This window comes from Medicago sativa, chromosome 4, assembly GCF_051527215.1.
Source record: "Medicago sativa cultivar Bolivia chromosome 4, Bolivia_mono, whole genome shotgun sequence".
Taxonomy (NCBI): Eukaryota; Viridiplantae; Streptophyta; class Magnoliopsida; order Fabales; family Fabaceae; genus Medicago; species Medicago sativa.
This window is the reverse complement of record NC_140752.1, coordinates 25,625,544-25,643,646: the sequence shown is the minus strand read 5'-3', so window position 1 is coordinate 25,643,646 and position 18,103 is coordinate 25,625,544. Positions and strand designations below refer to the sequence as shown.

Here is an 18,103-nt window from a genome sequence, read left to right as displayed (position 1 = left end):
TTAATTGTCATTAACTACGTTCTTGATTGCCATTAACACTGCGTCATAATTACTATTCAAAATCGAATCCACCTTGATACGTGTTATTTTTTGAAATAAGTACGTCATAATTGCTTTTAATAGGTAGTAATTGGTAGAGTGATTGGTGCATAATGCATAAAAGCAATTAAAAGTAATTCCTATACGAAAATATTCGACTTTCAAGTTTTTAATTGTCATTAACGACGTTTTCAAGCCATTAACTACGTTCTTAATTGCCATTAACAATACGTAATAATTACTATTCAAAATCGAATCAACCTTGATACGTGTTAATTTTTGAAATAAGTACATAGTTAATTGCTTCTAATAGGTAGTAATTGGTAGAGTGATTGGTGCATAATGCATAAAAGCAATTAAAAGCAATTCCTATACCAAAATATGCGACTTAAAAGTTTTTAATTGTCATTAACGACGTTTTCAAGCCATTAACTATGCTCTTAATTGCCATTAACAATACGTAATAATTCATATTCAAAATCGAATCAACCTTGATACGTGTTAATATTTGAAATAAGTAGGTCATAATTGCATTTAATAGGTAGTAATTGGTAGAGTGATTAGTGCATACTTTAGTGGTAAAATTCGAGGGAAATGTCACCTTGAAACGCATATCTTCCTATCACTCTATATCGGATAGCACATTATAGTGTAAAAAATGCATGCGTGAAACATTGAAATGTCAGTAGAATAATGTGATAGGAATTAGTGTATGCGTGAAACAGTAAAAAATGTATGCGTGAAACATTTTCAATTGCCGCTTTCTAAGGGATGTTTATATTATTTCTGATTAGCAATTAGTGTATGGGAATTAGTTATTTCTGATTAGCAATTAGTGTATGGGAATGTTGACCGACTTGATTAGGTTTTAATACGTATTCAATTGCATTAACGAAGTGAGAGAACTTTTTTCAAGTTTGAATAAACGGATGTGATCAAGTGCTTGAACGGACGAGATTACTCGAGCAAGTAGTACATGTTTAGGAGGGAAAAAAAGCTAGGGAATTAGAGCAAAGTAGGGAGGATTAGGGCAAACATGATAGCCAAGCAAGTCTAGCTTTTATAATAAAGGATATTTTGTCTCTTGGATTTAGGCTTTGAAATTCAACATAGACAAAGCATGCTGCCATGAGTTTGTTTTAACGTCTTTGTTCCTTTGTTTTAATAACAGGTATATGCCTTTTCATTTATGATTCCATAACCCAGATCTCTTCTCTGTTAACTCATATCTTGCGTTTTTTTTTTTTTTTTTAATCTTGGTCTAATCTCTGAACCTTTCAGGGAACACTTTGTTGCGCAGCATGTTGAAGATTAATTTTATTTCTTCGTTGTCGTCATCTACCAAGTGTGTTGTTTGGTCAATCATCAGCTACATATTTTTTTATCAGTTCAAGTCAAGTGTGATTTCTTTGATTAAAAACACAAGAGGGAGCGTGCTCAACTCAAAACAAGAAGCCATCAGATTTGTGAATGGTCATCTCAAATCTGTTGGATCCTTATGGGCGTCTCAAATCTGTTGGTTCACATATTTCAAAAAACTAAAAATAATATGCTGCCATTCTTCATCTTATTTAGTTGGGTGTTTCTCTTTATATTAAAGAATACTTCATTTCCATGCTTCAGTCAAATCATTAAAAAATAGATTTTAAAGCAATTTTCATGAGCCAAACACCTGAGATCTTGTTAGTCAAAAAAAGTCGAAACAAGAAGCCGTTAGATTTGTGAGTGTGCATCTTGATATTAAAGTTGGCATTGTTGGACTTATTTGGAATTGTCATACGAAAAATACTCATATTTTGGCAACTATTGTAATTTGTAGATTGTAAATATACAAATCCTTTACCTATTTCTTCAAATACTACAAAGAATAATGTATAAAGTTGGTGAATTTTGCTTGAACTATGTAATTACCCTCTGCTCTATGCTTTTACCCACAATTGATTATGTTTTTGAGTTTATTTACCTTTCTTAATGAGAAAGAGTGTATATATAAAGCATTTGATTGCAAAAATTGAGAAAATGATGAGTAAAGATATAACAATGGAGCAATTACGGCTTTCTGCCTCATGATGTAGATTTAAGTTATGTTTAGCACATTTGCTTAGATAGATTGCAGTTTTACATGACCATTACATTTTACATCTATAAAAAGTTTCGAGATCCTTTTGATGAAAATGTTATTTCTTCGATAATTATGACCTGCATCCATTAGTAATGCTTGCATAAAACCAAATGTTAAATTTTTGCTTGATCTGTACTAGACCTTCAAGCATTACCGTTTACTTTATACTAGATCTTCTATAATATGTTCTACTGATATCCTTCCAAATAGAATACAATTTTTGTGTGGCATTACCGGCCAAAAGGGCTATCACCAAATCCCAATGGGACACCAAAGTTGATGCCTTGAAGAGTTTAAGAAGTTCTGAAGATGAAATATTTGCATGCATTTTAAAGAAAACCTAACTTTATGCTACTGTCTCCGAACAAACTAAAAGTGGTGATGTCTTTTGGGATCCTTTAATGCTCCTGGAAGCACTTGATATTTTCGCATTTAGTATTGAAAAAGGTATAATTCCAATATCTTCTATCGGATTCTAGCCTAGCTACACCATTTTATTTGTCTGATGAGTTGTTCCTGCAAAAGTATCCTGCCATATGATGCTTGGGTAAGTTCTCAAAGAATGACTCGTTGTTATGTCATGTCTCACGTTTTGTTGTCAAGTATCATATGTAAACTCTATCAGACTTTTAACTTTGGATATGATAAACTCTTTTGATGCATGTTCATATGTAATTCCTCTTGATTTGGAACACTTATTTGATGTGGTGTTTGATAGAAAAGCTTGATTTACATCCTCTTTATTGAAGATTTAAACTGAGATTGATTTGAAAAATCTGATTTGATTTTTAGATGCTCAGAATTTTTTGTAAACTTGAAATTTTTTATTTTTTTTATATCAATTGATAACATTCATTACCACTTTCTTATTATGGGTATGTTAAAGATTGCATTTATTCAGGGACGGAGCAAGGTATATATGTATTGGGGCAGCCGCCACCCCCAACAATTTCTAATACTATAGTACCCCATGTATGTTTGTGGAGCTCGCCACCCCAGCCACACGTGTTCATAAAGGATTAACCAATGAACCATTACATCTTTCAAACTAATATATAATAGAATATAATACCAATATATTTAATATATTATTCTTACAATTGTACAAAGAGAGGAATAACCGACTTGCTTATGAGCACTTGACACTTCTTGCTTTTTTTTCCCTTCTTTTCATGTACTCCTTCCGTTTCAAAATGAGTGTCGCTTTAGCCAAAAAAAATTGTTTCAAAATGAATGTCGCTTTCAGTTTCCAATGCAATAATAACTTTTTCTTTTCAATTATACCCTCCAATTAATATTCTGCACACTACTTCCAAAGTATTACTTTTAAAACTAACCAATAATTAATAAGGATAATTTGGTAAAATAACCATTCTATTTCTTTTAATCATTGCATTTCTTAATATGTGTGTAAACACCTAAAACGACACTCATTTTGAAACGGAGGGAGTACATTTTAATTTGATGTTTCAACTTTCTTTTTTAAAAGAATGTTTCATTTCATTTAAAAGTTAAAATATGGCACTTAACTTCTATGTCAAATAAGATGATTTTGTCAATTAAAATAACTTAAATAAAATATAGCTTAACTTAACTTTCAAATATAAACACTATAGTCACATTCTCTCATTTCACAAATCAAATTGTGTGGAGTTACACATTGCGTGTTTGGTATTATAGTAAGCTTGTAAAAATTACGGTAGTTTATTGTGATTTCGGTAAATTTAACTTTATTTTAAAGATGCATAAGACTTAACTCTCATATCCCACAAAATTTGTTTACCTTGATGAGGCTATTACAATAATCATTCATCAAGCTCTACGACTATAAGTGTGAAACAAACAAAATACGAGAGAGCAAATCATGCCTCATTAGTTTCGTCGCCCCCCTCAAGAATATTTTCTGGCTCCGTCCCTGCATTTATTGGGTATGGAAAATATTTTGATGATTGGTGTATTTAGATTTTGAGTATATCAACACAAGTTTTTATTATTTGTGAAATAATATTATGATTTGTCTTAACTAGTGGTGGGATATGATATGATCTTTTATTTAAATAACTACTAAGGAGTAAGGATCTCATGTGTTGATTTCATTGTGACCTTTTATTTGTTTTGAATCAGCAAAATATTATTAACGGATAGCATGTACAAGACACATTGAGCTAGCCACCGATGAAATACAAAACAATGGACAACAAGGCCTCTACTAAACTGCTACAGCCCCCAAGCCAACTGATAGTGAAACGGACAAAAACAGCGGCAACATAACAGGGCTGAAACAGTAGCACAACAGCACCACCAGAGCTGCAAAAAAACCAGTATCGGAATGAACTAAAAATCTTAGGGCAGCCGTGAAAAACTCAGCAAAACTATAGCAGAAACCCCAAAAAAAAAAAATTGAGTCATTTTAGTTCCTAACATGTATTTGATTAAAATTTTAGTCCTAACATGTATTTGATTAAAATTTTAGTTCTTATTGTGGATAAGAAAAAAAAAATCTTTTAAATGAGTCATTTTAGCACCATTTTTTTTTTAATGTGACATAATGCCTAGTAATTAACCTCTTAAGGTGAATCAATCTCACGGGGACTTTAGTCAAGTTTGTTCATATAAAAGAAAAATAGGGAGTCAAATTAAAAACAAAAAAAAAAAGGTTGATGTAAGATCAGCTTTTAATTTTTTGAATTACTGGCATATTTTTGTGACTTAATAAAATCCTTCACAACTTACAATGAATTAGAGACGAAAAGTCTTATTTCTAACCAATATCAAAATTCCTTGTATTCACATTGTTAGTGTTATATGCTTTTTTAATAAAAAAAAAATGGTAAATTGTTAGTGTTTAGGGTTGTAGAGATAATTGATGTTTTGGTTAGGTTGTGATCACGTATTTGAATGTTTTGGCTGTTAATGTTGTTTTGATTAGGTTTAAGTTAAGTTAAATGTGGTTGCTTAAAATTTGAAACAACACAATGAATCAATGTTGAATATTTTGTACAAGTTTTTAATGAAATACCTGAATGAGTTTTTCATTGATTTTTTCCTTTTTTTTTTGTTGTTGTTAGGCGCCAACAACATAAAGAGGCAATGACCAGCAGTGCCCGCGAGGAGAAAATGGCAGAGAAACCCTACTAAACTTGGAAGGGGCATAGGAGCGCTGATGGTTTAGAGGGCTCACAGGCGGCCCTGTCACAGGTGGTTCATCCTACGTAGAATAGAATCAGTACCATGGACTCGTGTTTGCACGTCATAACTCAAATATAGTGGGGTCTGGATGTGGAGTCTCCATGGCAATAGGCACCGGGGGTATGTGGTGTGGTACCTTTTGGTATCTCACAGAATGGTATTCTCACCTATCGAGGGAGATCTTTCTAGGCCGGCTAATAAAGCATTAGAGATATGCGCGATTCACTAAGTATCATTAGGAGCTGCATGAACTTGGCGGATGATGGGTTGAGTGGTGACTTGACAGCCCAGAAGTATTTTGATGTCTTCAGTACGTAGGATTAGGACTACATGTATACCAATCACTACATATTTGTTGACTAGAAAGAGAGAGCGGTTGAGGAGGAATGACAGGACACCTTGATTTTCTTGTTAATTTAATTTTAATACACGTTGGTTTTAATTTGGATGTAAGTTTTGGTCATAGATGTCAAAACGTACTAAAAGAAACATAATCCTACTCAACCAAATTAAATGATGAAGTCGTTCAAATTAAAACGTTGAAGTCATTCATTAATAATAAAAGAAATGATGAATGCATGTATGATGATGACTGTATGACTGATTGGATCAATGTATGAAAGAAATTTTTGTGATAAAAAAAATATCAATTTTGTCAAGAGTGCTGTTCTTCCTTTGTTAACATGGCGTAATAAGTTAATTGTTGTTGGTGCCAGTGGCAGTTTACTTGTTGCATACAATTTTGTGAGGTGAGGTTTGCCTAGATTTTGTGGTCGACAATGCACAAAAACTTCAATAAATAGGCGTGTTTAGTTAATTTGTTGTAAACTTAACAAAAAACCATCAACCCTAGTCCACCGGATATGAACACGAAGATGTTATTTTTAACTTATTTTGTTGCTCTGCCAATAGAAATATGTCAATCAGTGAGGCAGTTGGATCAAGTTCATAGCATCTTGGAACACCTTCCTATCATCATTCATGTTATAAATTCAACATGAGCATGTTAACCTTCGTTAATTGTGTTTTTGTACTAATATTATAAATTCAACATTTATTGTTTTATATTTTTTAACATGCAATGTTTATATCTAGGTAATTTTATTTTAGCTTAAAAAATCTAATCCGACTGATACATCAGTGTGTGTTTGCTTTGAATAAGTGTAGGAATGTGAGTTGTTGTTATGGTATAAGCTAGAACGCAACGACAATTAACTGCTGCTGGCACAACAACAGTTAACTGCAGTTGGATAGCGAACGACATGTAACTGTCTTTGGGGTAGAATGGTTATTTTGTAGTTCGGGGGAGCAATTCTAACAGCTTAAAAGGTAATTTTCATATCATTAAGAGGCTTCTTATAATACACTTGACCCGACATTATTCTACTTACACTTGGGCCAAAATTATTATTTCTTTTCAACTATATATAGATGCAATCATATTTGAAAGTTGTTCAATAAACACCTCAATTCTGCCTTCGATCGGGTCGTAACTGCCAATCAGTTATATTTGTGTGTAATTTTTTATCGGAATGTAATTCCTTATCGATTTTTTTCAGCGAAATAATTTTTTTTGAAGCGCCTGTTAAGCAACCATCATCGTATTTCTTTTGGGTTTACTACACCAGCCAAGTCACCGGTTTTGGCCCAATACCACCATTTAAGTACATGCCCCATTTATCTTGACATATAAGCATGTTTTTCAGCTCATGAAGATGATGACAGCCATAGTCGTCAGTAATATATCAAAATAATGTGTTGAATACTTCTATGCCAAATTGATGTTTCCTTTTTTTTTTTTAGCTGCAGTTTTTAATTTTCTATTCTATTTATTAATGCCATTCAACTTTAACAAAAAAAATTGTTTGCAGGATAAGCCAAAATTACTTGATTTGCAGGATAAGCCAAGTGGAACAGGAAACAATGTCAACTAGCTTCATTAATCCTACTTTTTCTAAATACCTTTAAAATATTTTCTTTCGATTTATTATGAAACTATAAGACTTTATAGTACAATATTTCTTATTAAATCATGATCGTTCAAAGTACTGTATAAGTATTAAGAACCACAATTTCAATGCACAAAAATGGAACCCTTGCAGTCAAAAAGTGACAGCAGGAAGAGGAACATAGTGGTTATGTATCATTTTTGATTTATTTTGTCAGATACAAGTTTAAACTTTTTTTAGAAATTGGAAACAGATTTGGGCCAAGAAGGAGTTCAAGTCGAATTGTTTTCTTGCTCACATAACAATATTGGCTTTGCAATGCATAATAAATTTCAAGAAAATTGTGCTTCAATGAGGGATCTGCTGCAAAATCTTGAAAATCTTAAATTCACAGCACTTGTTTGATGCTAGATCAACTAAAACGGAGTGTTTGTCTCAGGTTCGACTATCTCTACTGCTAATTTCAGTGGACAAGTTTATACTGAACTTTACTTTGGCTTTAAATAGGCCCCCAACAAGTGGACGGTGGAATTGGTCTCCTTGAATTAGTCGGACATTGAATCAATACTGAGTTTTAAAATAAAATAAAAAACAAAAATAGAAAAGAAATTGATTTCATCCGGATGCACAGTAAAATTTATTATGTTTAGAGACAAACACTTTTTTGTAATGGTTTTATAATTAAATACAAAGAAAAAGTGTTATTTTCACTTGTTCAACCACAAATTAATTACCTTTGAACCATATAATCCAATTGAGTTAATTTACTTGTTCAATTTCCAATTCAATTTTATATGCATCCATTGGCATGGACTAATTGTGTAAAGAAAGAAAGGATAAATGACATTATGTTAATTTTTTTATGGAAAATAATTTAAACAAAAGTATATGTTCACATCAAAAGTCAATGGCAATTAAACAATGAATTTGTCACATTACATGACACAAACGTTGATACCAACAATTTAGAATAGTTCACGAAAGTTTTGATCTTCAACCAATATTTTAAAAACCGAACCAAAAGTTAATATGATATGATATTTATAACATGATTTAATTATTCAATTGATTGAACCAAATGGTAAATAAATAAATAACATAACAAGTATAACAAAAAGTATTCAAGATTCAGTCAAAAATAAAAAAAAGTTTTACTGATCTAGTCAAAAAGAAAACTTCTCAAGGTTGACTCAAAAAATAAAAAATCTCAAGATATAAATGTGGTCCCACGTATTCATTTGTTACACCTTTTGCAAAATATGGACCCAACAAGCCTTGTTCTTTCATCTCAAAACTTGCAAGAATGTACAAACAATTTCAATCAAAACAATCTCATTGGGTTGACACAGTTTGGAAGATTGTTTAGAGGAAACTTTCAAGGTCAACATGTATTGGTGAAAATATTGGATGATGAAAATATGAAGCACATAAATTCCAAATATAATGATGAGTATTTGATTATCAAAGTAAGTTCTTCTCTCTAATTTCTGTCTTTGACTTTATAATTTTTTTTCTTCTTCATTTCAACTCTAATTTGATTCTGTTTACTAGGAGGAAGTAAAGTTTTGGACAAATCCAAATTTGAAAGGTTGTCCCAATCTAGTTAATTTGATTGGTTATACTTGGGAGAGAGATATAAAAGGGATTGTTTATGATATTAATCCACTTGATACCTTGGACAATGTAATCAAGAAAGGTAATGCTTTTATCTGTGTTCAACATGAATTTTTCTTATTGTACATTAGATATTTTCAAGAGCCTAATTGTGGAATAATTTCAATAAATTATGTTTTAGTACTTAAATTGTTAAAGGTGTGTTTGAAAACAATGATATATAGTTTATTTTTTATATATATGATGTGATTTTTTTTTCTTCTGAGACAGATGGCTTAAATTGGCTTCAGAGAATAAATGTAATTCATGAACTTGCTAAGCTCTTGAAATTCATTCATGACCAAGAGAAACAAAACATGGTGTTGAATATCAGTGCATCTCATATACTTCTTGATAAGGTTAGCATAGCACACTATCATAGCAGTAACCCTCTTCTTTGCTTATGTATTTTTTTTTTCTTTTAAAAATTAGTATTTTAATTCCAGTAGCACATGCTATACTTGATGTATGATAATATTTTTGAACAAGGATGAATGATTAGATCTACAAGATAGAGATAAATTTCTTTGCCATTGACTTATCTTGTTATTAATGTTTATATATAGACATATGCGTGTATCATCTTTACTTGTTAAATACAACCTATTTTGTGCACCAAAAAAAAATTAAAAAAATACAACCTATTTTGCAGGAATACAAGCCAAAATTATTTGATTTGCTATTGATTAGTGAAGTGAAATTGCTCAAGGAACAATTAACAATGTCAACTAGCTACATTGATCCTTATTTTTCTCTAAGAGGTAATTTTATTAAATACACTAAACATATTTTATTTCAAATTGTTATGCAGCTATAATAATCTAAAACGTTACATTATCTTTTATTAAAATATAAAGACCGCTAAACAAGTGATTGACTTGAGCTTAAGTGGTTAATGAGTCCAAAGAACGAATCATTTAGTAGAATCCATGTTCGATTTTTAGGTGAAAAAAATTATTGGTCAGACTTTAGTTACCTCACGATCGAACTTTGGATTACTAGAATCGCCTTATCCTAAAAATCGGAGGGTTAACACAAAAAACGACCGTGCTCTGCCTTTGTAGAGAGCATGGTGCATAAGTATAGTGTTTTAATCCACAATTTCCAGTTTCCACCAAATGGGATATTTTTCACATGTATTTTTAGCAGCACATAAAAATATGAAGAAACCTCGTTCTAAACTTTTGAATACACAACAGCAGACAACACTAATATTTTCCTTTAATGACAGGTGGTGAATGGGATAGAAGCAGTGAAGTTTTTTCATTTGGCATTATTTTGCTTGAACTAGTAACCAAAAGAACTTCAGACATTGGAAACACAGAAGATACAAGCTTAAACATGGATAATCTAGAACACATTTGGGCTAAGAAGGAGTATAAACCAAATTGTTCTCTTGTTCACAAACATCTGCAAGAAGACTGGCTTTATTGTGCTGAAGATGGTGTTGCAATAACTCGACTTGCTTTGCAGTGCATAGAATTTTTTCCAGCAAATCGTCCTTCAATGAGGGATGTGTTGGAAAATTTAGAAAAGCTTTCAGTGTTGCAACATGTGTTTGATGCTAGATCAACTAAAAGGGAGAAGAAGTTGATTCCATCATGATGCAAATTTAAATTACACAACCCAAATATTTGACAGAAATAACTTTTTGTTTCTTAATTAACATTACAATGATAAGAAATTGCTATGTGAATCATATTTTTACTACTGAATCATTGGTAGATTTGCTTAATGTTTAAAAGAAATATATTCGTTGAATATTATTGGTATGATCAAGTGATTATATACAAGTATTAGTCAGCTAAGAAATAGTAACTAATCATGATTCATAAAGGATAACCATTGACTAGTGCTACCTAATAAACACTAATAATAATATTTACATAAAAAAATAAAGATATTGTTTTGATATTCTATCACACCCCCGCAGTCTGAGTGGGAGGATATCCTATGTTGAGATTGTCCCTAAAATCTTGAAAGAGTACAAGGGGAAGACCTTAGGTAAAGATCTCTACAATCTAATAATGCGAGGGGACATGAAGAACACGAACCTGACTACGGCTCACTTTTTGCGGACGAAATGAATTTCCATCTCAATGTGTTTGGTCATTTGATGATGAACGGGATTACCATATAGATATATTGCACTGGCATTATCACAATAGATCATGGTATAGCTTTGTGAATCGGGTAATGTAGTTCAAGAAGCAAATTAAGTAACCATGAGAGTAAGTTGTCACCAGAGGTGGAGTGTCGGGTGTCCGGGCACCTGGCCCAATCAACATAGGTGTATGAGAACAATGATGTGGTAGGCGATGGATACAGGCCTAGTCCACATTGAATAGTGCCTTTGATGTAACGCAAGATGCGCATGAGAGCATGCATGTGAACTTCCATCGAATTGTGCATAAATAAACATATTTGTTGGACCACATATGAAATATATGGTCTTGTAAAAGTGAGATGCAAGATAGCACCTGCAAGGCTGTGATAGAGGGATGCATCCTAATAGTGAGCATCGATTGTGGTGCTAAGTTTCACTTTCGTGTCATGGTAGGACAAAACTTACAAGAAGAGATACCAGCACATCCAAGGACCTCTTGTGCATACTTTTTCTGAGATAAGAACATACCACCTGAATGTCGAGTTACAGAAATGCCCAAAAAATAACTGAGTGGCCCCAAGTCCTTCATTGCAAGTTACGAGATGAGAAGAGATATAATAGATGTGCAAAGAGCATCAATAGAAATGATGAGAATGATGTCGTCAACATCTAGCATAAGATAAGGTATAATAGTGTCTTTCCCATAGATAAAAAGAGAGTTTCCTGACTTGCTTTGGGAGAAACCAATTGATGAAACATAATCGGAAAATCATTTGTAACAGGCTCTAAGGACTTGCTTAAAGCCATACACGATTTGCGCAAAAGGTAAACATGATCTTGACGACTTGGATCCTTGAACCCCAATGGTTGATCTATGTAGACTGTTTCTTTGAGTTCACCATGTAGAAAAACATTTTTGACATCTAACTGATGAATAAGCCATGCTTTTGAGAGAGCAAGACTAAGCCATGGTGAAGGAAAAAAGAATGCAGAAAATATTTATTTCTCCCCTCAACCAAATAATCATCTATGAGACGATAAATATCAATCTTTTGTCTCGGCTTCTCAAACATTTTACTTGGGAGTTACTTTGTAAAAGGCATTCAAGATTATCGCACAAACAAGTTGTTTATTTGTTTAGATCACAACTCTTCTAAAGATCATGTGTGAAATAGAACTTTGAAAAAAAAACATGGTTGTGTTTTATCTCCCTTAATGTACCATCATTTCAATTGAGCAATGCACATGATAGTATATTCATAAAGGATAGTTGCATTCATTCTTCTGGAAGACAAACTGCAAGTTTCTTATATGTGTTCAATCATGCACCTCAACCAAACACATTTTTGACTTTTTTTTTTTATGTAGTGCTAGAATTCATTATGAGCATCACACAAATAACCTGCATATCTAATATAACAAAGTAACAAATAATACATCATAACATGAATAATTAGCAAGGTACATTAAGTTTCATGATTCACAAAAGCTCTATTTTTTAAACACTAAACTTGTAATCTCAGATAAACATATATCATTGCTACATATTTCAAAAACTCTTCCGAAGTTCTCAAATTTATTTTTAAAAGAACAAACACTATCATTTTTATACCACTCTTTTAATTTATAAAATATTCACTAAGACTATTATACAACATGTTTCAATATTTTTATTTGATTAAGTAATTTATTCGAGAATTGTATGCCTCCATAAGATTAAATCCTTCGGGGAGTTTTATATAAAAATATCAAACAAGTCGTGTATTGTACCAAATACTTAATATATAAATTGAGCCTTTCATTTGGTGGTAGACTTGATCAAGTATGATAATGTGCTTGAATTCACTTTAGGTGAATACATATCTTCAAAAAATCCTTCGGGGAGTTTTATATAAAAATATCAAACAAGTCGTGTATTGTACCAAATACTTAATATATAAATTGAGCCTTTCATGTGGTAGTAGACTTGATCAAGTATGATAATGTGCTTGAATTCACTTTAGGTGAATACATATCTTCAAATGAAGTAGACTTGATCAAGTATGATAATGTGCTTGAATTCACTTTAGGTGAATACATATCTTAATAGTAGATTTTCACCAATACTTTTTTTTTTTTGTGGTGGCCAAGGTTTGAACCCCGAACCTTGCATATATTTTGCATTGTCCTTACCAACTGAGCTAAGCTCACGAGGACACAAATACTTTTAAACATAAAGCAAACTTCATATATGAATATTTCATGATTCTCTTTTTATTTTCACATCTTCAGATGTATGGACTACTGATCCAAAAACCATTCTCTTTGCAAAGCTAGTTTAATATCGTCTCAAATTCGTATTTCCATTAAGTCAATTATTTTATTGTCTATAATTCTCAATAGACTTTGATTCATAATCCTCGTTATCATTTTTACATATAACACTATATTTTATGTAAAAGCATCGTCAACGTTGACTTTTATTTTTCGATTTCATTGCATTTCATTCATGACATAATTTATCGAGATCTCTTTATTTACATAAATTTCAAGTACCTGATTAGTTCTGCTGGAACTAAAAATGAAACCGTTCATTTTCTTCCTCTAAACTTCAGCACCAGAACCCATAAAAATTAATGATGATTTGATCAATTTCAACAACAACCACTGTGCCGGAAATTGCCTCCGTCTCACCGGAATTTGTCTTGCAGTACCTTCATCTAATACTGTTAAGATCTGGAGCACAATTTCTTCTTCACCACTTCTACTCTTTGTCATACATGTAACAAAAATAAAAAAATCACTATTAGATCTGATTTAGTTGTAGATTCTGGTTTAGTTTTGCATGCAACACAACACAACATATGTTCCCTTGAATAATTTTTTAGTAAATTGTTTCAAAAAGAGTAAAAAAAAAAAGTAGAAAAAGAAATAGCATATTTTTTCACGGGTTAAATATGTTTTTGTCCGTATAAAATTGGCATCTTTTAAGTTTACTCCTTACTTAATTTTAATAGTTTTTTTAGTCCCTTAAAAAAATTTCTGCACTCAGTATTAGTCCCTCCTCAATTCAAATTTGTTTAATTTATGCTTAAACTCTTGAGTTTTTGAACAATTTTTTGCAGACGTGTTAAGAACATTACTAAAAGTTCCTCTGCAAAAAATTGTCGCAAAATTTGATTTTTACGTCCAGATTTTGTTAATTTTATCTTTAACTTTTGTCGTTTTAAAAAATTCATATTTAATTCGTTTCATGTTAAAAAAAATTAAATTTTAGGAAATTAAACTTTCATAGTGTTCTAAACTTGTATCAATAAAATCGTTAAAAAATTTAAGAGTTTAAGGATAATTAAACAAACTTTGTTGTAAGAGGGACTAAAAATAGAAATAATTTTTTTTGTAGGGACTAAAAAACCTATTAAAATTAAGTAAGGGCTAAACTTAGAAGTTTCCAATTTTATAGGGACCATAAACATATTTAATCATTTTCTTAATAAAGGTAAACTTCAGTAATTTCTTAATAAAAAAAACGTTTTTATGCTTCTAAAGATTTTATTTTTTACCGTGTTAATATACTTTTAAAAGACTATGAACTTAAAACTTTCATTAACACATGAACACAAAGTTAAATAACATGAAGGTTACCTTGCCGGGTAATTTGTAGAGTAATTTGCTGGGTAATTTGAAAGACATGGTAGTTTGTTGTAGAAGAGCAAAATATGAAGATGAATAAATATCTTTGAAAAAAAAATCACATTTGTTAGAGAATAAAGTAGTTTGTTAAATACAAAATGGAAGAATAAAAATAACAACATACCTGCATTTCTCTTCTTCTTCATGTTAGCTGATAATCTTTTTTCTGTGTAAATGTGTGAATTTGAATTTTGAAATTATGTGTGAACGAAGATTGGAGAATGCATGGCTTATAAACTAAGTGGAAAAGACTCTCTCAACCTTCTTAGTATAAATTTTCCCAATCAAAATTAGTTACATTACATCTTGTTTATTTTTTGGGTTAATTATGTTTCTAGTCCCTATAAAATAGCGACCTTGTAAGTTTAGTCCTTACTTAATTTTAATAGCATTTTTAGTCCCTATAAAAAAAAATTACTTATAATTTTAGTCCCTGCTAAAACAAAGTTTGATTAATTATCCTTAAACTCTTAAATTTTTGAACGATTTTTTTGAGACAAGATTAGAACACTATGAAAGGTTCGTTTACTAAAATTTAGAATTTTCAGACATGAAATGAATTAAATATGAATTTTTTAAAACGACAAAAGTTAAAGATAAAAAGTAATAAAATCTGGATGTAGAAATCAAATTTTGCGATAATTTTTTGCGGAGGAACTTTTAGTAATGTTCTAAACATGTCTGCAAAAAATTGTTCAAAAATTTAAGAGTTTAAGCATAAATTAAACAAATTTGAATTGAGTAGGGACTAATACTCAGGGCAAAAAAACAAAATTAGGGACTAAAAATGCTATTAAAATTAAGTAAGGACTAAACTTACAAGGTCGCTATTTTATAGGGACTAGAAACATAATTAACCCTTATTTTTTTTAAGAGGTTAAAATGGAATATATATTTTTATTTTTTTTGAATAGCCAATATATTAAGCAAGGCTAGCACAAGAAGTATTTAACCCGCAAAGGAGGAAAAGGAGTACAACAAAGAGAGCCTTAACAACGGACGGCACCTCTCCACCAGACAACAACTCAATAAAAAAACCCCTATAGGCCTATTACACCACCAAAAACAGGAACAAAATACAGAAAAACAGCAGCAGCAGCGCCAAACTGACTGCCAAAGCACACCAGCCCAAAGCAAACCACCCAGGCTGCTGTCAACCGCAGAAACAAAGGCTCCTGCCAACCTAACAGCAGCACCAAACAGCAGAAACACTACCAGAAAGGCAACAGCAGCATAACAGCACCCACATAACATAAAGCAATGGCTCAGGCCACAAGCCACAACACCACCCCACCGGATCAGCCCCCCAGACAGTAACGAGGATTCCAACACCATTTGTAGAACAAACACGTCGTAATATGCAATCCAGCCAAACTCCAATGCCATGATAACGCCTTAACTTGGTCCACCATCTCTTCCACCCCAATAATAACGTTATTAAAAAACCGATTATTTCTAGACTTCCACACCACCCAAACCACCGCATGCCAAATCAACCACACCCCTCTTCTAAGACGTTTTGATCGCACCTCTCTAGTCCAACAAAAAGCGTGAATGAACAAATTCGGTGGAGTTATAAAATTGAAATTCAACCAACTCATCACCTCCCTCCAAACTTTCGATGTTAAGTCACAATGAAGAAAAAGGTGAGTCGTCGATTCATCTTGAACATCACAAAAAACACACCGCTTTGAATCATCCATCCCCATGAGCCTTCTCTTATCAAGATTAACCTTAGTCGGAATTCTATCAAGCAATAAAGTCCACGAGAAAGCCAACACCTTTCCCGGTGCCTTACCCCTCCAATTTTTCTGGAAGATAACCTCCTCCTCACTATTCAAAACTCCATTCAATGGACAAAGATTTTGGAGTAATAAAAAGCAAGACTTAACGGAAAAAACTCCTCCCTTATCCGGTTTTCAAACCCAAGAATCCACACCAACCCCCATATTTACCCCCTCCAACCTCACCAAGAGAGAAGCTAGGAGATCCTTTTCCCATTCAAACAACTCCCGCCTCCAACCAAAAATCCACCTCCCCCCCCCCCCCCCCCAACCGGGTTCGGAACGTAAAACTCATCCACCCTCCCATCTTGAGCGGTGGCTAACGAAAAAAGACGTGGGAAAGCTACCATTAAAGGCACATTAGACACCCACGGATCTTTCCAAAAAAGTGTATTCACACCATCTCCCACCTTTCTAATCAACTCCTTATTAAACCACCTAACCCCTTGAAACTCCTCCACACCCATTAAGTTTTTCCACCATCTCGAAGCATGTGAAGGCCAAACCTCCCCCACCAACCTACAAGTCTGATTAAAATTATTTGACATATTAAATTTTTCTTTAAGGATATTTGACATATACATATCAACAAGTACTAGTAGTAATGAAATTTTATAAATATCTCGTGAGAACATGCATAATAAAGGCAACTTCGATTACGGATGATATAATTTAGCTGTGTAGAAAAGTAAGGCAACTAGCGCGGGAGAAGTTAATGAACATTCTAACTAACTATAGTTTTGTGTCTGTCCCTTCTCCGTTTTGTGTCTGTCCCTTCTCCCACGTAGTCAAACTACAAAGAATCCTCTACTCTATAGTTGCTTGAGGAAACTGTTTTTGACTTTATTATAAATTAATTACACAATTTCAATGTATTAACTATTATATAATTTCCTTTTTCATATCCTTAACCAGTGCCCCGGGGGCACCGGTTAGCATTTCCCTTTATTTATTATAGTAGATTCAGGTCCAGTAAATTAAAACGGACGGGTCACATTGCTTCATAAATAGCTTATATTTAAGGGAATTTCTACGGTACACCTCACAAATTGAGGTGTACCGGTACTTTCGTTCTATAAATTTATAGATTAAGGATCATTTTATGAAATAAAAAGCTATTAGTCAATATTTATATTTTAGAAAACATCATTTAATATAAAAAAATTATTTTATTGTTTATAAGAATCATATTGGATTTTTAACATTTTTTCATAAAAAATTATCAATATTCTTTATTATAAGTAATAAAAATTAAATAAAACTTAATTAAATAAAAAGTAATTTTTATTTCGTCGAAGCTTTTGGTAAATAAGATTTAATTATTATAATTATTAATGATAAAAAAATAATTTTTTCTTAAAAAACAACTCATTTAATCATTAATTATCGATTTGGTGTATCAGTACACTCAAATTTTTGGGTGTACTATAAAATTTGCCTATATTTAAGGACAAAACTTAGTTAAGGTGTACCCTAAGTCCTGTTCTTATTGTTTCCCAATGAAAACATTACACGTGTGCTTATCCCTCTTAAAAATTACTCAGGTTAGTAACCAATGTCATGACTTTGTTATTTTTGGCGAAAAACC

The 18,103-nt window shown here is 32.1% G+C and overlaps 1 protein-coding gene across 1 annotated transcript; it reads left to right on the top strand.

The window, feature by feature from the left end:
• The first annotated feature begins 8,548 nt into the window (after positions 1-8,548).
• LOC146927267 (cysteine-rich receptor-like protein kinase 24) lies at positions 8,549-10,713 on the top strand. Its single transcript, XM_085708138.1, has 5 exons — positions 8,549-8,765; positions 8,851-8,995; positions 9,184-9,311; positions 9,605-9,713; positions 10,184-10,713. The coding sequence occupies exons 1-5, from the start codon at positions 8,559-8,561 to the stop codon at positions 10,555-10,557; spliced, it is 963 nt and encodes a 320-aa protein (XP_085564264.1). The 5' UTR covers positions 8,549-8,558; the 3' UTR covers positions 10,558-10,713.
• Positions 10,714-18,103: the final 7,390 nt, after the last annotated feature.